At 55.9% G+C, this 20342-nt stretch overlaps 1 protein-coding gene across 4 annotated transcripts; it reads right to left on the reverse strand.

Moving 5' to 3' along the window:
- Window positions 1-203: 203 nt before the first annotated feature.
- PVALB (parvalbumin) lies at window positions 204-18721 on the reverse strand. 4 transcript variants are annotated; one of them, XM_070600713.1, is made up of 5 exons: window positions 18511-18721; window positions 16095-16162; window positions 14314-14446; window positions 12924-13033; window positions 204-423 (listed from the first exon to the last, which is right to left on the reverse strand). In XM_070600713.1, the coding sequence occupies exons 2-5, from the start codon at window positions 16153-16155 to the stop codon at window positions 395-397; spliced, it is 333 nt and encodes a 110-aa protein (XP_070456814.1). In that variant the 5' UTR covers window positions 16156-16162; window positions 18511-18721; the 3' UTR covers window positions 204-394. The 4 variants fall into 4 exon arrangements, with proteins under 4 accessions (XP_070456814.1, XP_070456813.1, XP_070456812.1 ...); XM_070600712.1 differs by lacking the exon at window positions 18511-18721 and adding an exon at window positions 16668-16930; XM_070600711.1 differs by lacking the exon at window positions 18511-18721 and adding an exon at window positions 16563-16725.
- Between the last annotated feature and the right edge of the window lie 1621 nt (window positions 18722-20342).

The following is a 20342-nucleotide window of genomic DNA, read 5'->3' on the forward strand; positions in this document are numbered from 1 at the left end:
ATGGGGTGGTTTCAAGGATTAATGGGCAGCCCACGTAGAGTACCACGTTCAGTACCAAACACAGAAGAGAGGCTTAGTACCTTTCTCTTCCATCCCATCTCTTCTAACCGTCTAAATCCCGGCCCCACCCCTGCACAGGTGTGTCTGCAAAGTCACGGCGGGACCCACACCCCGCCAGGCCTGAGTCCTCCCGAGCAGCAGAGTCCGATTGGTACAGCCTTTATTGTTTCTCCAGCATTTTCCAGAAGAACGGTGTCACTCGAGGGCCGCAGGGCACAGGGGGGAGTAAAAAATAACATAAACAAACTCAACAGAAACGCAGGAGGGTGGCAAGAGGGGCTGAGATCAGGGGTCCGGGGCGGAGAGGTGGAGGACCCGGGGCCGTCGGAGCCTCTTAGCTTTCAGCCACCAGGACGGAGAATTCTGCGAAAGACAACGACAAAGCAGTGAGCGAGAGTGGACAGCGCGGAAGAGACTGGGCCCCTGCACCGGGCTTTCTCTCGGTTCCCACGTCTGCTGCCGAAGACCTGGAGTGAAGGCAGGAGTGAGTGTGGGAATGAATGAATGAACGAATGGAGATGGGAAATGACGAGCCTACCCTATCTTTTGCTTCATGGTGTCATGAAGCAAATTATTAACAATAATAACTTAGTATTAAATTATTAAGAACTACAAATCATCGTATTATTACACAAATTATTAATGACTACCATAATAATAGCAATGATAATTTTCTGAGTGTTTATCGTAGGCCAGTCACGACTCTAAACACTTGATATACATCTTATTTGACTCTGACAATAATCTTATAATGTGCATTTTATCATTATTTCCATTCTACTGATGGGGAAACTGAGGCTCAGAGTCCGGCAATTTTTACAAGGTCATAAAGCTAGGAAGAAGCAGGGCCAGGATGCAGACCCAGGTCTGTCCGACTTTGGACCGGGAGCCCTTTCTCACCTGGTCGTTCCCCAGCTGCCCATCAGCATCAGCAGCAGAATCTGAGAAGACACAGGCTCCCAGGCCATTGTCCCGGAATTGACGTAGGAGGGCTGGAGGAGGGGACGACTACTTTATTGACTGAAAGGTGATTCTGGTGAGCTGCCAGGTTCAAGAACTTCCTCCTCAGGGACCCAGCAAGACCCCAGAGGAGCCCCGAGCACGTGGAGACCTCTCCATGCTGCCCAGAGGGCCGGGCGCGTACAGGTGCTGGGAAGGAGCTGGGCTCCGTCTCACCAGCTCTTCACTTAACACTCCTCACAGACCCTCAGGTCATGGGGAGTCATTGTCCCCATTTTACAGAAGGGAAAACTGAGGCCAGGAGAGGAGAAGTGACTTTCAGAGCCTCAGGGGTCATAAGTGGCTGAGCCAGGAGTCAAGCCCTGGGGCCCAGGCTCCTCCCCATGGGCCTGCCTTCAAGGCCACGGTGGGGGAGGCCGGGTGCTCGCCTGCCCCTGCCTCCCCAGTGGTGTCCGTCCGCCAGGCTTCACCTCCTGCTGATTAATGATGTCAGAGACCAGCATTGGCACTAGCGGGCAATTGAGTCCCTCTCGTGAATCCAGCTCCTCCTGAAGGAACAAAGGAATGGCCTGAACCGGGTGAGGGGAGACATGGGTAGCAGGAGATAGTCCCTGCCCGGCAGGAGCTTCTGGTCCAGTCTGAGAAGAAGACCATATCTGGCAGGAAGTGCTCCACGCTGCCAGCCTTCCTCTGAGCCCCCAGCACGCTGAGTGCATTCCTACCTCAGGATCTTTGCACCTGCTGTTCTCTCCGCCCAGGACACTCTCCAGACTGTCTCATGGGCCAGCTGTTTCTCACCTGGTCTCAGCTCGAGTGTCCCTCTTCCAGGGGCCTTCTCTGACCACTCTGGCGAAAGTAGTGACCTGCCTGACTGGGGTCCTCGTTGCTATGACCATTTTTTGTTATATTCACAGCACTTAGCACCCTGCAAATAATTTTGAGTACATGTTGCTTATTCCTTTGTCGTCTGCCTCTCTCGTTGGAACACAGAGCTCCCACCCGCCTTGTTCATGCCTCCATCCCACCACCTGGCTCAGCACCAGACACCGAGGGGCCACTGTGTCCGGGAAAGGATGAGGGGACACAGAGACTTGTCTTTCCCAGGGAGAAAAGCTGCCTTCTGAGGAAGCAGCGAAGCCTTCAGAGGGAAGGTGGGTCTGAGAGAGTCCCTGAGAAGATGCAGGATTCCCACAGCAAGAAGCAGAGGGAGGAAGGGACTGAGGTGGGGGCCTTCCACCGTCGAGGCCCAGAGGGCAGGAAACAGTGGGGTGTATTTGGGAAAGACCCGTAGCCATGCTGGGCTGGCGTCTTGTGTGACGGGACTGGCACAGCTGAAGAAGCCTGGGCCTCAAATCTGGCTCTCCCACTTACGGGCTGTGTCACCTCAGAAAAGGCGCCTGGCCTCTCTGAGCCTCCTCCTCATCATCCGTAAAAGGAGGAGAAGTCCGCTCCGCTTCTTGGGTTGGAGATGGTCAGAAGAGACGTGTCCTGGCCCACAGGAGGTCCTCGGCTCCCGCCGTGAGCTCCTCTGCCCGTTTCCCATGTCCTCTCAACTGCAGGGTCCTTACTGTGGCGGTCAAAGGGGACTGCCCAGCAGCCGGCTCTTCTGAGACCTTTATTTGGAATCAAGGGGGTCCAGGGAGGGTCTTCTCTGTTGTTTTTCTCTCCAGGAGACGAGAGAGGACAGAAGGAGTTTGCCACCCTCTGCCACTGTGTGTCTCTGAGATGCCATGTCCCCTCCCTGCAGCAGGGGCCCCAGGTAAGTCCCCATGGCCTCTAGAAGATGCAGTGTCATAATGTGGGGACAGCACGGGGAGGGGGGCAGTATGGAGAGTTGGGGTCCAGGAGCAGCCTGGCCCTACTAGGTGGGAAATGTACCTCTCGGGCATCACTTCCTCCACTGGTCAGTGGAGTGAAGTGAGGGGGCAGTGACAATTCCTTGTGAGAGACAAACAAGACACTGGATGTGAAGTGGCTTCGAAAAGGCTGTAAAAAGTATCTGGGGCTCCCTGAGGTTCGCCCCACCCTCCCAGAGTCAGTATGAAGCACTTACGTAAAAACCTCCCGGTGTGATTTCTTAGTTCTCACTATTGGACCAGGGTCATGTAAATGTTGGCCTTAGGGATGCTGGGAGAAGGGCATCCAGAATTCTCTGGGCTATTGTTGCAACTTCAGTACAGCTAGAATTATTTCAAAATAAAAGAGGGAAAAAACAAAACCAAATCCGCCCATGCTGTCGTCATGGAAATAACCTGGCGCCGACCCCCGCCGGGTGGAGGACATGTACCCCGGCTCCTCACTTTTCTGGGGTTTGACCTGGGAAATGGACACCACCCTCTCCTCTCCCCAGGCTGTCCCTGAGGACAGGAAGGCAGGTGACCCAGATGTGGGGGCCTAGGCATGACTCCAGGTGGGAGAGAGGGAGGGTCCCCCAGGGTAGCGGGCTGAGTGGTAACAGTGAGTGGCAGGGATGGGGCCCTTCTAACAGCCCGCCCCTCGGGCCAGGTGTCAGAACATCCGCTCTCTCAGCCTCGGGCTCCCATGGTCCTGCAGACCCTGACTAAGGCAGCTGGTTCTTTTGAGATGCTTTTTTATCATTAGTACTTTGACGAGTATTGTCCATTGTTATAGAATTTAAGAATCCTTATTCCTTGAATGCCTACGTGGGAAGTGTTTTGCATTTATTATCTCATTAAATTCTCACGACTACTCCATGGGAAGGACACTCTCGTCTGCACTTTACAGTTGGGGAAACTGAGGCCCGAGAGTTAAGTAGCTGGACCAAGATCACCCAGTGGACATGATTCAAGCACGATGCTCCCAGGCTTCCTTCTTTACCCCGGACGTTTCTGACCTACTGTAACCTAGGTGGAGAGTGACTCAGGAGCCGGCTCAGATATCGCCAGCCCCTGACTGTCATATTAGCCCTTTTTAATTCGCTTCATGGGACTTAGCGCTCTCTGAAATGATCTAATTTATGTACTTAGTTGTTTTTGTTGGTCTCCCCTACTAGAATGTAAACTCCAGGAGGGCAGGGAGCCCTGTCTGTCTTGTTCACCACTCTCCTAGCACTGGCATAGGCCTGGCGCAAAGCAGGTGCTAGTGAACGAAGGCCAGATGGATGGATGGATGGACGGTCGGACGGATGGATGGACGGATGGACGGACAGACGGACAGATGGATGGATGGACGGATGGATGGCTCATGAGTCCTTCTGAGGGTTCAACAAGTACCCATTTACCTCATATAATTTTCACGACAGTCCTGGGGGGTAAGTGGGACGATTCCCATTTTATATCTGGGGAGATGGAAGCCTGGAGAGGGGACGTGTCAGGGCACGTGGATAATAAGAGGCAGAGGCAGCACTCGGCCTGGGGTCTCAGGACAGCCCTCCCTGGATTCGCAGAGGCCACGTCCCAGATTGGGTGGGAGCCTGAACTCTCTCCAGCTTCAACCTGCCATTTAATCCAGGACACTGGGCCACAGCTGGTCTCTCCTGTCCTTGGGCACTGAGCTGCTCTGTCCTGGGATAAAGGAGGCACGAGTCCGTCCTTGATGCCAGCTCACGGAGAGATTATCAACAGAGGAAGTTGGTCCTGACGGTTTCCCGACCTGCGCCGACGTCCCTAACACTCACCCTAGAAATTACGGGTTCTCGGGCTGCTCATCAGCAAAGAGCCCATTAGTCACCTTCACACTGAGGCATTTGGTGCTGTCAGCGTGAGAGGGACCAAGGGACGCTGACCAAGGGACCCTCTGGTGCTGAAAAGTCAGGCATTTTGGAGCCTGACTATGGGAGATGTTTTGGACCTGTGGGGTTTTTGAAAGCAGCCCCCTCCGCCCCTGGGGTCGGCCCTGAAGCAGCCGGGATGTCACGATGGCCTCGTGCCCTGGCTTTCTGAAGAGAACGCAGGATTCTAATTTTATCCTCCCGGAACCTGGAGCAGGGCACTTTGTAGACAAATTGAGGACAGAGGTCACCTACTCTGTACTTTCCGTGTCTCCCTGAGGGCAGAGTGCTTAGGAAGCAGTCAATTAACGAACAGCCCTCCCATCAAAAAAACATCTCCTCTAAAACATCCAGGTCTCTCCTTAAAGAAAAACAAATGAAACGTACCAAGACTCTGTAAAGTCTAGGTCCACCAATTTGGCGGTAGGATGCTGGGAGGGGAATGGGGCATCGAGGGTGGGGTTCTAGTCTTGGCTCTGCCATCCACTCAAGTCCATGGACAAGACACCTCACCCTCCGGGTCCTGGTTTTCTCATCCGTGCAGTGTCGGGTCTAGAACACAGCTCTCCAGCTCTCCCACAGCATTTGGAGCAAGGAGGCTGAGAGTGAATTCCCAACTCCCATTCTTGCTTCTGTGACCTTGGACTAGATCCTTTACCTCCTTGTGCCTCAGTTTCCTCATCTGTAAGATGGAGCTCCTTGGGGTGCTCAGAGGAAGCAGCGTTAAAGCTCTGGGTCACACGCCTGATACACAGCCAGCACTCAGCCTTTGGTACCCGTTGTTATCAAGATGCTTCTATAGTTCCAGCCACCTTAAAACCAAGCCTATAAGATGCCTGGCCACTGCCTGGCACAGAGCGAGGACCCTGCAAATGGCATGGTACCTTTATTTCTTGGCCTTGTCATTGTTATCCCCTGTCATTTCCTGTCCCCGCCCTGGCACCTGCCTGCAACCTTCCAGCAGCCCTGGGGCTGGGTCTGAATCTTGTTTCATCACCTCCTGGCTGGGTGGCCTCAGATCACTACTTTACCTCTCTGAGCCTCAGTTTTCTCATCTGCAAAGTGGGTATGATGCGGCCTACTTGCACACCTCTGGGGAAGATGAGATGAGAGAATACAGAGAGATGCCTGGCATACAGTAGGTGGTCTATAAATGTTAGTCTCGCCTCCCTTGTGTCTCCTCAGCACAACTGTCACAGGTTGGGGCTTTGAAATAACAACAATATCCATAAAAATCTTGAAACGAAGACAAGGAGGATGTAAAGAGCCAGCGGACACGGGAAGCCTAAAGGACCGGCAGCTGAGCTCGTGGAAGTTTCTGACGCTGTCTATCACATCTGAGTCAGGATCGCCCCTCCAGCACACCCATCCGTGGAAACTTAGTCTCTGACCCTCAGTTTCCACATCCGTAGAATGGGGATATGAGAGCACCTGCTGTAGGGTTGTAGTGAGGACAGCATGGGATGATGGATGAGAAGTGCCCAGTACGGTGGTGCTGACAGAGGGTCACGCTAGATCAATGCTCACTGCTGACGTGCGAGGGAGAGTGCCCCTCTGGAGGGACCCAGCGCCCTTCCTCCTATGAGCACCCAGGCACAGCCCTACCTCTGCATGGACGCCTCACCCGAGGCCCCCGGGGCCAGTTTGCTGGTTTCTCCATCATCCAATCAGAGAGGCGAGAGGTAGGGATGGGGGGAGGGAGCAGCCGATGGAGGGTCAGAGGATGGGAGGACTCAGTCCTTTCCTTTCCCTTAGGAGACTGAAATTAGCCTAATTAGGTCTGTCCCAGTCCTGGGTGCTGTGGGAATGGACAAATTTAGAAGCTATTGACAGGTGAGCCCAGCACACGCTGATAGCCCGAAATGAAACTGAGACAGACATTAGTCAGCGCCTGGAAGGCTGCTTCCTACCCTCTGTCGTGATGACCAGACGAAGGCACCGGTCTGCTGGTTTATCACCTCGCCTCGAAATAGCTCCAGGGCTGGGCTTCTTATAAATCCGTATTGCAAAGAGGGATCACTTTCCCACCCCACAGAACCGGGAGGCAGGGTCATTCGGGGTCGAACCAGAGGGCATCAACAGTTCCGGGGGCTCACTGTGTGCCAGGCACTGCCCTGTGTGTCATCCCATTTCATCCTCGCCAGCTCTCTTACCCCCATTTTACTTACAGGGAAACTGAGGCTCAGAGGCACTCAGCCAGGAAGATTCTGACTCAGGCGTGGCTCATGCCGGGGCGAGTCTCTTTCTTAGAGGTTGGAGTGGAAGCGCCCTGGGTTCTGACTTGAGCCGTGACCCCCCCAGAGGCAGGAAGGGATGTCACCTGCCCCCACTACTGCTCCTCATCACAGGAGGGGAGTTATGTGAGCAGGGCCGCCCCTCCCCCTTTGCCAGCCTCATCCAGCGCAGCGGAGGCCGCAGTTAGGGGGAGTCCAGGCAGGAATTAAGGCGAGCATCCTGCAAAGCACAGCAACCATTTACAACTCGAGGATCTCAACTCAGCTCGGGGGAGGGAGTGGCAGAGTCAGGAGACCCAGGTGCCATTCGGCCAAGGTTTGCTATGTGACTTTGGCACTTCATGTCTACTGGGCCTCAGTTTCCACATCTCTCAGTGGGGCTCACAGGCTCTGTCCCCTGATCATAGGGGACCAGTGTGAGGGTACAGTGAGGTGGAACAGAACGCTGCGCACCTTAGGGCCCTGCCCTCAGGACTGCGGGCTGGCCCCAGTATGCTCATCCTGCCCTGCTTGGAAATCAGATCGCACAGGGGCCGGAGGGCTGGCATTACAGGGAGGCGGCAGGGCTCCCCTGCCCTCCTGCTCACTTTCCTCCCATCTGGGACTCGATTTCCTTTTCTTCCGGGACTGGTGTTCCAGTACTTCCTAAGGGTTTTGAGGGGGCTTACAAGAGAAAGCATACATACAAAGGAAGAGGAGAGGAATCATTTCCAGAATGTTCACTCAGTTCAAGCAGTACCCCTGTGAGGGGTGTTCCTACCCCGCTCTGGGGTGAGGGGATGGATGCCCAGAGAGGAGAAGCCGTGGCAGCTCACAGGGCTGGCAGCACGCCTTCTGCCCTCCCGCGTTCAGGTGTTTAAGCCTCAGGGCTCCCTCGCTCCCCACTCCTGCCCCTGTTAAATAGGCTACTTAAGGATAAAACAGAAGGGATTTTGCCAGAAGGAAGCAGAAAAGATGAATGCCTTCAGGCACGTGAGTTGAGCAGCCTGCAACGGTCAGGCAATAATTATGACTAAATTTTGCAGCAACGGAAGCAAAAAGCAAACCACAGGATCTCGAGCTGGAAGAGGCTTGAAGCGTAGGAAACTGGATCTGCCGCCGGGATCGGGTTTCAGGGAACCGTAACCAGGATGGCATGTGTGCGTGCGTGTGTGCGAGGGTATGGGGTGTGCAGATCTTGTCTACAGCAAGGTGGGGAAGGGGGGTGCTATTTGGAGCCAGAGTGTCAAGGTTTGAAGCGGGCCTGAGTGCTGAATAGCTGGGTGATCCTGGGCAAGTGGCTCCCTTTCCCTGGGCCTCAGTTTCCTTGTCTGTCCAGTGAGGGTGTATTTTGTGGAGCTGCTGTGAGGACTGCCTGAGCTAAAAGGGGGAAGGCCGTGTGCAGCCCCTGGCACACAGGATGTGCCCAGGGGGTGGTAACTGCTCTTCCTGCCAGCCTGCACGTTCCATGCTGGCAGGCGTTGGGTGTGGAAAGCCCAGGCTGGGGACACGGGCCCACGTGAGAGGCAAGGAAGCACAGGGTCCTGGCTCTGCTCCTGAGTGACTCTAGGCATGTTACTTAACCTCTCTGTGCCCCGGTTTCCTCATCTGTAAAACAGGGAGAGTGATGGCATCCACTTTCTAGGATTATTGTAAGGCAGTGGTTCTCAAAGGGTGGCCCCGGGACCATCAGCTCCACCTGGGAACTTGGTAGAAATGCAAGCGCTTGGGCCCCACCCCAGACTTAAGGAATCAGAAACTCTGGGGTGGGGCCCAGCCATCTGTGCTGTGAAAAGCCGGGGGGTTCTGACGCTGGGCCCTGTATGTGAGCCACCCTTGTGAAGGACAAGTACTCAAGAAGGAACCTGCCACTTAGCAGTCTCGCCTGCTATTTGTGCCCAGTTTTGCAACTGTGGCTGGGTTTTTGGCTACCTTCCACCTCTGTCCAGCTTCTGTCTCCTTTTCTGCCTTAAAACCCCCTTTTACCAGCTCTGCCCCAGCCTTTCAAGGGTGGCCTTCCAGAATCAATCGACCACATCTGTAAACGTCTTTGCGCTTCCTGGAAGCAGTTGCCCCAGAGACGGGAATGCAAAGGGTCATCAGGAGGACTTTGTCTTTCTGCCCCTTCCCTTCCATCTTGGGCCCTGAAGGGCCTGGCAAATATCACTCACCTTCAGAAGGGCAAACAGCTGGGGAGGGAGGCAGACCCTGCTCTGGAATCCCCCAGCACCTGCTACACGCCAGCACCCAGCCCACACGGGTCTGCAGCCTTGACCTGCAGACCTCTCCCTGTGTACCGCACCTCCTCATCATTGGATCTCCAGAGCTGGACACATATTCACTCATTCATTCATTCAACAAACTTTTCTTGTGCCCCTCCTATGTGGCAGGGCTTATTCCAGGTGTTGGGGTCAGAATCAAACGAAACAAAGTTCCTGCTCCCGTGGAGCTGACGTCCCAGTAGGGGAGAAAGAAGCATCAGTGAATAAGAAAATCATCTCGTGGTGGATGCTTCCTAAACTCTGAATGAAGCAGGCAGCATAGGCCATGTGCTTTGGATCTGGACAGACCCGAACTCAGATCTTGACCTTATCTCTTCCTAGGCATGGGAGTTTAGGCAAACCCTTAACCTCTCTGAGCCTCAGTGTCCTCATCTGTAAAATGGAGACGGTAACAGGATCCGCCTCACAGAGAGCTAGGAGGATGAAATGAGTGACTTGCTAAGCCGGGTGCCTGGCTCACAGTAACAGCTCCCCCAGGTTAGGTGTCATTGCTATTGATATTCAAGGTCACACGGCTGGGCCAAAGGGCAGAGCTGGTCCTGTCTAGAGGTTTATTCACTGGGACATCCAGGGCATCTCAGAGCTGGAAGGGACCCCTGTGACTGGCGGGTGATTTGACCCCTGGTTTTAAAGAGCAGGCACCGGAAGGTCAGAGGAGCTCTGTGACTTGCCCCAGGTCCCGCTGGGAGTTGAAGGCATCCTCCAGCTGGTGGGCAGGGCTCCGGCCCTTTGGCCTTTAGAGGGAGAGGCGGCAAAGCCGAGCGCCTGGAATAGAATTTCCTGGGCCCACAAAGGGCTCTGCCTCCCATCTTGCTGCCTGTTGGGCATCATCACATCCATCCTGCCCATCATCCTCCAGAAAAAGGACTGTGTTTGGGGGTGGCAGTGGGGAAGGGGAGGTGTCTGCATCTTCCCACCCCAGAAGCACAAAGAGTGGGGCCCCACTGCCTCGGGCGATCTGTTCTTATTGCCCATTTCTTCTCTTGCTCCCCTGTTTTGTTCTGGCCTGACCTCCAGTCCTTCACCAGGTCGGCCTGAGCCTGGACGGTGCTGGCAGACAGACCTGGGTGTCAGTCCAGTGACACCGTGGGTACTGGAGCCCTCTTTCTGCTCCTCTCTTTTCTGCACCTTTGTCCTCTGTCATCCCAAGGTCAAATGGGGTGACGTGTGCAGACCCCAGCATGGGGCTGGGCACACGTTCCATGCCCTGCTACAATTCTCTCTCCGCTCCCACCCCCAGCAAACCAATCTTCCTGCCTCTTTCTAAACACCCCTGAACTTCCCAGCCTCAGTGTCTTTGCTGATACCAACCAGCCTGCACCTCCCTCCTTGGCCGCTGCCAGCCTGCAGCCCTCCTGCCCACGGCCTCCAGAGCTGCAGGAATGCCCGCTGTCTCCCCCTCCACAGAGCTCGTCTGGACCTCCCGGCCTCTGCCTGGGACCCCTGTTCATTTGTGTCTATGCACAGAGCTGCCAGCAACATGCAGACAGAACGGGATTGCAGCTGCCATTTGTGGGGCGCTTGTGGGGCACTGGGCTCGACACTCCCATACATTGTGTCCTGGAATCCTCGACAATCCCAGGGAGGTATGTGTTGTCCTACCCAGTTTACAGATGAGGAAACCGGGGCTCAGGGGCACCCAGCCGGGAAATGGTGCCTCTGGGAGCTGGGCCTGATTCATCTTTATCTCCCCCACTGCCCGGCACAGGGTCGCTACTCAGTAAATGTCGGTTGGGTCTGTTGGAAGAGCTGTGTTAGCTCTTTAAGATCTGAGCATGGCAGGGAGGGAGGGAGGGAGGGGAGCAGGGAAGTGGCCAGGATCTGGCCTGGTTTTTCTTCATCGTGGAGTTAGTTGCTCATGAGCAATCAGCCATGAAGACCCTGCCTAGGGCTTCCGAGCTGTGACATATTGGCTGCAAATAAAAATGGGAGGCAGGGCTGGGGTCATGGCAGGAACCCAGGCTCCGGGAGAGCTATCTGATAAGAGGCTTGGTGAGGATGGGGGTGAGGGGTGATGGGCCACTGACTGGAACAAGACCAGCCAGCAATTTCTCTCTAGCACCCTCTGCTCCGGCTGTTTTAAAACCACCTCCCTCCTTCCCAGCCAGGAGAAGGGCAGGTGGCATCGGAAGGCCAGAGGACTGGCTGCATCTGACCTTGCTGGAATTTCTGGCATTAAACTTTAATACACTACATCCGTATTTAGAATCCTTGTACCTACCTTTCCCAAAGCAATTTTGTGTCTATAGCCACTCAATTTTCACAACAAGCCCTAGCTGGTCTTAGGATAAAGCTGTGCACCCTATTTGCCAGAGACAAGAACCTCAGTGTGGTGAGGTGACATGGTCAAGGTCACAGCTGGTGACGGGCAGAGAGGAAGCAGAGCCTGAGGGCACTGGACTTTGACAGATGTTTACTAAGTGCCTGCTTTGGGTCAAGTAAGGGCTAAATGCTGGGGATAAAAGGATGACTACAACCTAGTCCCTATTTTTTAAAATTTAGTTAACAAACACATACATAGCACTCTCTCTGTGCCGGACACTAGTGTAAACACCTTACAGGCTGACACATCTAATTCTCAAGACAATTCTGTAAGATAAGAATGATCATTATCCTCAGTTTGGAGATGAGAAAACTGAGGCCCAGAGTAGTTTCTTGAATTGCCCAAAGTGACACAGCTAGAAAGTGGCAGGGCTGGGATTTGAACCCAGACAGCCTGGCCCAGAGGCCTAGCACTGACACACAGTTTTCTCTTAGATTGACAGCAAGGACTATCACGGGAATGAACGCAGCAAAGCATGTTGGAAAGAGTTTTTCAGACTTGGCTCTGAATCTCTGCTCCACCACTTATGTCCCAGCTCTGAGAGCAGGGTGAGCATCTTCAACCTCAGTTTGCCCGTCAGCAAAATGGAGATAACTCCCAAGCACGTGGTGATGCTAAGAAAGATAACAAGACTGAGATGTGCCCCGTGAATGCTGGTTAGATCTGAATGGAGAAGGATGTGGGACGGTGGACCACCAGCCCCTCACCTGTTCCGAAAGCAAAGCTTGCAAAGCAAGACAGGGCCAGATATTCCGTTTCCTAGTTCGCAGCTGATTCCTGGCTGGCTGTGTCTCCTGGCTCCCTACAATGCTGGAATTGTATATTTGGGCGAAGCCAAAACAGGTTTTGAGACTTGAAGTTATAGGACACCAGGACAAGATACTGAGGGACATGGGAGATAAGGAATTTCCATCCCTGGAATCTGAGAAGGCAGGGTCCTTGGGAATCAGCTGGCCTCATCTCCTCAGGTTACAGATGGGAGACTGGGGCCCAGAGAAGGAGAGAGACTGCTCAAGGTCACACAGCCAGTTTGGGCAGAACCAGGACCAGAACCCAAGGAAAGTGCAGGCAAAGTTCAGGGAAGATGCCAAATTCTCCCAAATTCCCTACGCAGTAGGGAGAAAAAAAAGGATCTCTTCCTTCTGGGTTGTTCAAATTTAGAAAAAAATACCTGTTTCTCTTTGCCTGGCTTTCATGACAGAGCACACAGACATAATGGATTGCCTTTTTCTTCTAATCTTGGGGACTGTGGGATCCCCACCCTTCCCTTTCACGGCAGACACAGCTCTGAGCTTTTAGCACCCAAATATCCGAAGATCCACGATGTGCCCAGGCCCCAAGTCACGGCTACTCACCGTCGGCCCCAATCTTGCCGTCCCCATCCTTGTCTCCAGCAGCCAGCAGCGTCTTGGTTTCCTTAGTAGTCAGGTCTCGGGCATCCGGGAGGAAGCCCTTCAGGATGAATCTGGGGAGAGAAGCCGGGGAGGGAGTCAGGTCAAGGTCACCTTGCAGGAGCGCCGCACGGATGGTGGGCTGGCATCTGCGCAGGGGAAGTGGGCAGCTGGGCCGGGCGGCAGCAGCCAGCATGCATGCAGCTGTGCTGAGCCAGGTAGCCCGGGCTGTGGCTGTGCCTTTGTGGGTGGGTGTGCAGGGAAGGACAGGCTGTCCTCACCGGAGGGTTGACCTCACTCCAGGCAAGGAGTTTTGTTTATTTTTTTATCTGTTTATTTTTTCAGCCAACACAACAAACACAAAAGTGTCTTCTCTGTGCCAGGGCCATGCTGGAAACTGGGGGCACAGAGATGATCTCAGGAAGCTGCCTGAAAACAAGAAGAGGAGGTCAAGTACTCCAAGACACCACACAGTGTGAGGGATACAGTGATGGGGAAGCAGAGAAGGTGCACAAAGGAGGCATCCATCCCACCTGGGGTGAGGGGAAGACTCAGGGGGGCTTCCTAGAGAAGGGGATGGCTGGAGGGCAGGTAGAAGTCAGCCTCTGTGTGTGTGTGCACATTGGGCGTGGGTGGGTAGAAGGAGAAGGTTCTAGACAAAGGGTACCCTTGTGGGATGCTTTGGGATGAGAGTGGATGGATGGGGAAGTGTCTACTTGAAAGGCCCCTCTCCACACTCTCCCCTTTCTCTTTGTGGCAAAACTCAAGGCAGTCTTGGCCAGAGAGTGACATAAGGCACAGCTGGGCGGGCAGACACAGGCCAGGTGGCCAAGGGGGTGATGGCAGGAGGTTCCTTTGCTGATGCACTCTTGCATTTTCCTGTCATAGGCTCTCTCCCTCAGCTCTGCTCCCAGGACTCCTGAGTCCCCACAGCTGGTTCTGCATCCCTGGCTTGCCCAGAAACTGCTCTGGCCGCCCTGGTTCGGAAGGGTGGGGGTCTGCGGGATGGCAAAGGTGCCTTTCAGACAAATGAAAATCAATGACATACTCAAGCAAGCGCTCTCTGTCTTGCCTGTGGTGTTAGGCAGCGAGAAAACCTGCCTCCTCATTGGTATTAAATTATTAAGTAGCATCATTCCATTAGCAATATTAAGTGCCTATAATTTAACCCAGTTAGTTGCACTTTCTGCTGAGGATTTTACCCTTCCAGAAGCGACAGCGGCCGTGCTCTGTTATTTTCTGTGAAAAGTGCAGAGAGAGGGCAGACCTGCCAGGAACTCAGAAGCAGGAGTCCCAACCCCCACTCCCTCTCGTGGAGCCTCGGGCTGGGCGGCCCCTGCAGGCCTCAGTTTACCCCAGCTCTTCCTCCTCGATGAAGCCGCTCTTGTCTTTATCCAGGATGTGGAACACCTTCTTCACATCATCCGGGCTCTTTTTCTTCAGGCCCACCATTTGGAAGAACTTTTTGTGGTCGAAGGATTCTGCAGCTGTTGGGGGGCAAGGAGTGGGATAAAATGAGGACAAAGAGGAGGCAGTGGGGAAGGAGGGGAGAAGGGAGGCATCTGGCAGCATCTGTCCATTGACTCCTCTGTGCCCGTCCTGGGGGACGGAGGGCATGCGCCTCCACGGGAGGGCTGAGGGACCCCAAACCAGGACGGGGTGCTTTGCCCAAGGTCACACAGCTCGAGGCAGCAGAGGTGGGCTTGCACGCAGATCTCCCTGGCTCCCAAGCCTGCCCCCACCTTCCTCGGGACCCTTTGCTGATGGTGGACGTAGCCGTTGAAGGCAGAGGGCTTCCTGGTGTCCACGAAACCTTTGGGTGGTGGCTGAGTGGGAGTGGGCTGGGGAACTGGAGGTGGTGTGAACACGGTGTGTGTGTGGGGGGCGTGGGGAGGGTCGACCTTTTTTCTTGGCCACAGATTGTGTTGCCAGAAAATTGACACAGAAAGGACAAGTTTCTTTCAAGGTCACACAGTGGGAGGAGGAGGGGGAGGACCCAGAACTCCTAGTTTGCTGTAGAAATCCATTCTGGTGGGAGTTGGGGGTGGGGGGGGGTGTTGGAAGGCTCCCCAGGAATTCCAAGTTAAGTTTCTTCTCAAAGGGAGGAAGGTGGGTTATAGAGAAGTGGGTGGGCTATTGCAGCCCCCTTGGAGGGGGAGCCAGGCAGAAAGAAAATGAGTCCCTCTCCCCAATTTTCTGTGTCCTGAGATCCTTTATAAGAACACCTGGGAACAGGCACAATGTTAGACGGAGTAGTGTATGTGAGTAGGGGAGGGGGTCATGTTCTCCCTTCAGCTCCAGGCTGGATGTAAGGAAAGTTGCTCTGACGCTAGGGTGGGGGACTACGACCCCCATCCTAATCCCCCTTCTGCAGAGCTAGGTGACCTTGGGCAAGTTTTTAGCCCTCTCAGAGCCTCAGTTTCCCCCTCCGGGTGATGGGAGGCAGGAGGAAGGTAGGCAGCCAAGCGCTCAAGCCCAGAGCAGCTCACAGAGGTGAGACTGCCGGCTCCGCTGCCTCGGCTGCCTAAGGAGGCTGCAGGTTACAAGCGCTAAGGATGCCCAGCACGGGGTCGGGCAGAGCAGAGGGCCAGCTGTCGGAAGGTCACCTCGCTCGTGGGTCCGTTTGGGGAGGGGGGACTCTGAGCCCCAAAGAGGAGGCTTGGACAGTTGGGGAGCCAGCAAAGGCCACCGTTGGGGGAGCAGAGTCCTGTCTAGAATGGGGGTCTTGGAAAGGGGTCGCTTGGAGAGAAGGTGTGCGCACCTGCAGCCCCCTCCAAGGGCCTTAAAGGGGAAGTCCCGAGCGCTCACAGGGACCCGGAGACCCTGCTTTCCACCCTGGTCTTCGCCCTTGGTCGGGGACCCCAGTCCTCGCAGCGTGGGCACCCAGCCTTCGGCGCCTGCAAGTTTCGGTCTTCTGGTAGGGCACCGGGCCTCCCTGCCTCCTCCCTGGGCCACGTCCCGCCCGGTCCGAGTTGGAAAATGCTGAGGACCCCCCTCCCAGCCCGGCCAGCGCCCCGCGGGATACGTGGGCAGAGGAGCGCTGGGGAGGACCGCACGTCCGCGCAGCCCGCGGGGGTGCGGGGGCCAAGGTGGTGGATGAGGGAAGGGAGCTGGGGAGGGGAGCGCGCTGCTCACCGGTAAAGGCCCCCACTGCCTTCTTGATGTCCTCAGCGTGGAGCAAGTCTGTCATCGACATCCTGCAACTGTTTGAGCGGGCAGAGCAAGTGTGAAAAGATTAAAAAGTGCTTTTCTCATCATTTCTGCTCATATGACCAGCGCTGCAGTGCTGCGCGCCGGGCGCACGCCCGCCGGCCTGGCGCAGAGCCAGGGGGCGCGGGGCTCGGCGCGCAGCCAGAGCTGCTCAGTCCCGCCGAGCCACTGGGTTGCGCGGGCCGGGCGGGCTGGCGTCCCGCGGCCGATCCTTCCCCGCCCCCGCCGAGGGTCCTCGGGACCCCAGGGGCTGCGGCTGGGGAGCCAGAGCAAGGGGCGGCCTCTGGAATTTACGGGGCGCCAGCGTCACCAGCCGGGTCTGGAGGGTTCGCCTGCCGTCAAGGGCGCGCAGGAGGCACCGGCTTGGTGCAGCGCAGTCCCGGGTCGACGCACCTCGGAGGATGTCGCGCCGCTTCTGGGAGGATACTGACCGGCCGGGGCCAGGCCTGCACCCTCGTGGGCCCCTCGGCCCTGTTCCCATTCTCTCTCTGCTCCTACCTCAGCCTCGGCTCTTGTCTGTCCTGGATGCAAATTTATGCTGCAAAATCTGAGCTCTGAGGTCTGGAAACCCGACCCACGGGACGCTGGGAGAGGGTGGCACGGATAGGCCGGCGCTGCTGGGGCCCCCTGCAGGTGCCCCATCCCACATCTGGCCAGGATGCACGTTCTGAATCCTGATTTTTTTAATTTTTTTTCCTTTTGCTAGTCTGACTTTTCGAAGATCTCTTCTCAGATCCCCCCTAACTACTTTCCTGGTCTCCTGGGCCCCAGAGGATTGCGCCTGGTCCAGACGCCTCCTGCCCCACAAAGCTTTGAGGGAGGGGGAGGTGGGAAAGACTACTTGGAATCTCCATGCAGCCTCACCCCACTTGGAGAGCAGACGGCCCATGTCTGGGGAGAAGGTGGCACATTCACTTTTTAGACAACGGAAGCAGATTTCATGGCCTGAATTGCGTCTCTGGGAAACATGACACTTCCTAATCTTTGTGCAGCCAGAGACCAATTGCATTCTTTCCCACGGTCTCCCAAGGACTCAGGCTGCAACCGGCTGCCTCTAGAGTGTGTGGAGCACTGGACAGGGAGTCAGGAGGCTGGGGTTCTAGATTTGGGGCTGCACTAAATCCTTGTGTGACCTTGGGTGGTGACCTTCCCCGTTTCTGGGCTTCTGCCTCCCTCCGTTGTGTTGATGGTGTTGTGGTCCCTTGTGGTGGAACCTTGAGACCTCAACTCAAGATGTGGGCAGGCGGTCAGGGGCTGACACTGGTGGCCTTTGGCGGGCTGGAGAGAGCTGCCCAGCTGTTCGTTAGCTCCGGTTGCCCGGCCTTGGCTGTCCACACTGTCTGCCTCGGCTCGGCCCTGGACGGCTGCCCTCCTGGAAACCCTAGGACACCGCTGGCTCAGGCTGTCCCCCTCCCTGTGAGTCAGCTTCTTCAGGCACCAGCCCACCAGCGGCTTCCAAGGCGCCAAGGCTGCAGACCTGGCCTCCCGGCACGAGACCTTCCCCAGACACCTCGGCTGCCCCTGCTGCCCCGACCCCAGCCGGGCTGTTAACTCCAACATGCTGGGCTTCTGTGCTATCATTTCAGCCCCTGGGCTCGGCTCAGTCAAGGCGCCTAGCTGAGGATCTGTTTCCCCGGGTGAAGGATCCTTATTCTACGCTGGTGGGGAGACTGAGGCCAGAGAGAATCAGTGAATGGCTTGAGGATGCACAGCGAGGCAGTGGCAGAGAGGGGCCCACTCCCAGGTTGACTGACTTGGAGTTCAGGGACCCGCCTGCCGGAGCTCCTCCCCAGGGCTCAGGGCGCAGCCCCATCAAGTCCCACGTGTCTGAGCCACAGACGAGCTCCTGGAGAGTCCCAGACAGGGGCCCCTGTGGCAACGGCTGGAGCCTCCACAGAGGCGCGTCCTTCTCCCTCCTTCGTCCATCTCTCCCTGCTGCCTTCCATCAACTGGGCGCTTTCAGGTCCCAGTCCATCCACCGAGTGTCAGACAATATTGTCAGCTCAACCGTCAGCCCTGCACACTCCTTCCTCCTGCCTCCTCTGCCCACTCAGCTCGTGGGCCCCCTCTGATGGCATCACCGGAGTCCACAGATGTCAGGCTCCATCCCTCTTGTTCTACAGGTGGGAAGCTGAGGCCCAGCCAGCTGGAGGGATTTGCCTCAGGTCACCTTGGAAGACAGGATGGACAGCACAAGAATCCCGTGCTCTCAGGCCTGGACTCCACAGCTGCCTACCTCTGGGCATCCCCTCCCCCAGCCCTTGTGTCACTGTCCCTTCCAGCTGGCTTCCTCCCCACTGCCTCCCTGCATCCTCCTCCAGCCTCTGTAGCTGCCACTCACCTCGGGTGGGGGTGGAAGGCTGGAACTGCACCGGAAGGCTGGGTTGGTGGGAGGTCCTGTTGGGAAGTGAGCCTGGTGGTGGGACGGCCACCTATATAGGCTTCTGCTCTGGCTATTTTGGGAGGTGGCGCTCCCCCCGGCCCGCAGCCCCCTCCTCTTCCGGTGTCAGGTACTCCCCAACGATGGTGCTGGGTGTCTGTATCACATTCGCCCGCCCTGGGCCCATCAAGCCAGGCCTATTAATAACCCTTGGCCCCTGCCCTCCTCCAGCACCCAAAGCTGAAGCTCAGGCGGGGCTTTTCTCTTCCGCGAAGACTTCCATGACCTCTTTAGACGGCAGTGACGTTTCTGTGCTCCAAAATCCTGCAAGGAAAGGAAGAGAAAAGGCAAGCAGGAGAATGGGACAGGAATTGTCTTCCACACACGGGGCTGGGCCAGGCTCCTCTGTACACAGCATCTTCTCTCTGCAGCCTCACAGTGCGGGCCTGGTCCCTTGTGCGTGGATGGGGAGACAGCACAAAGACGTGAGGTGTTACGTGACTTACTACTCAAAGCCTGGACCTGGAGCCGGGAGTGGATCCAGCTCTTTCATAAGATGATCTGGTGCCTGGTCGACGACTAGCTCTGCATGTTCTCTGACACGTCCCTTTGTGTCTTTGCGTCTCAGTCTCCCCATCCATAAAATGAGCTCAATCAGGGGCAACCTTTGCTCTGTAGATGGGCTTGGGGGGCTATGAACCCGCTGAAATGATACGCAAAATTCGCATAGGTAAACAAAGGCCCATAGCTTTCACGAGATTTGCAAAGCGACCTCTGGCGTTGTCTGTCTTGGATTGGAGATGACTATCCAGAGGGTGTGTTTCGAAAAGCATGAATGAATGAATGAATTTAACAAATATTTATTGAGCGTCTAGTATGGACCCCACGAGAGGTTTCTCTCCTTATCCCCAACCTTAGAAAGAATCTCCAGGGCACTGACACTGTCAACAGCGAAGTCCAGGTCTTGATGGTGACATGAGAAGGCCCAGCCTCCACGCTAAGACTGTTTGAGAGGGAAGCTGCCCAGGCCTTCACTGACCATCGGTTCATGGGTGGGAGGAGCAGAGGGTGGACGGAGTGGGGAAGCCGGTGCGGGGCCCGGAGGTGTAGTGCTGAGGGTCTGGCCTAGGACGACGGTGGGGCCACAGGAGGGGTGTAGAGATAGGGCAGCATATCGAGGCAGACCCTCCCAGACATGGGGGCTGTGATGACCAAGGCGGACGAACCCACGCTGACTCGGAGTTTCCAGGCTGGGCTTCGCTGGAGAACGGTGCTGCTGCTTTTGGGGGTGATGAGTCTGGGGAGATGACATGTTGGAGGTGAGAATCCTAGGATGTTAGGGCCACTACCAGCTGCTCATGTTATAGGCGAAGAAACCAAGGCGACAGACCCAAATCACACAGGGAGCAGTGGACGATCCAGGACCTGGCGCTGGGTTCGGAGTGCCTGGAGGACATCCTGGTGGAGGCGCCCAGGAGGTCTGGACTCTGGAGAGAGGTCGGGCCTGGACACGGATCTTTGCGGTCATCAGGGAGGCCGAGGAGTTGAAGTCACAGGCGTGGCTGAGCTCAGGGAGGCAGGAACGTGGCAGGGTCTTAAGGACCAACCTTTGAGGAAGAGCCTGGCTAGGCCTGGGAGCATAAGCGTGCTTGCTAAGTCCAGTGTCTGCTGCATCGTGCTTTCGTCCCATATCTCCTTACGAGGTACCATTGCCTTCCCCATTTTACTAACGAGGGAACAAGGCTCCGAGAGGTTAGGCAACTTGCCTAAGGTCACAGAGCAGAGACAGAACT

The sequence above is a fragment of the Equus przewalskii genome, chromosome 29 (assembly GCF_037783145.1).
Source record: "Equus przewalskii isolate Varuska chromosome 29, EquPr2, whole genome shotgun sequence".
NCBI lineage: Eukaryota > Metazoa > Chordata > Mammalia > Perissodactyla > Equidae > Equus > Equus przewalskii.

What these genes read in the sequence shown, in the direction of transcription:
- PVALB (XM_070600713.1), bottom strand. Translation starts at nt 16,155, where the DNA reads ATGTCGATGACAGACTTGCTCCACGCTGAGGACATCAAGAAGGCAGTG. An exon ending in GGCAGTGGGGGCCTTTACCG is followed by an intron (nt 14,447 to 16,094) that starts GTGAGCAGCGCG and finishes GCCCCCCAACAG; the next exon opens with CTGCAGAATCCTTCGACCAC. An exon ending in ATCGAGGAGGAAGAGCTGGG is followed by an intron (nt 13,034 to 14,313) that starts GTAAACTGAGGC and finishes TTCTCTCCCCAG; the next exon opens with ATTCATCCTGAAGGGCTTCC.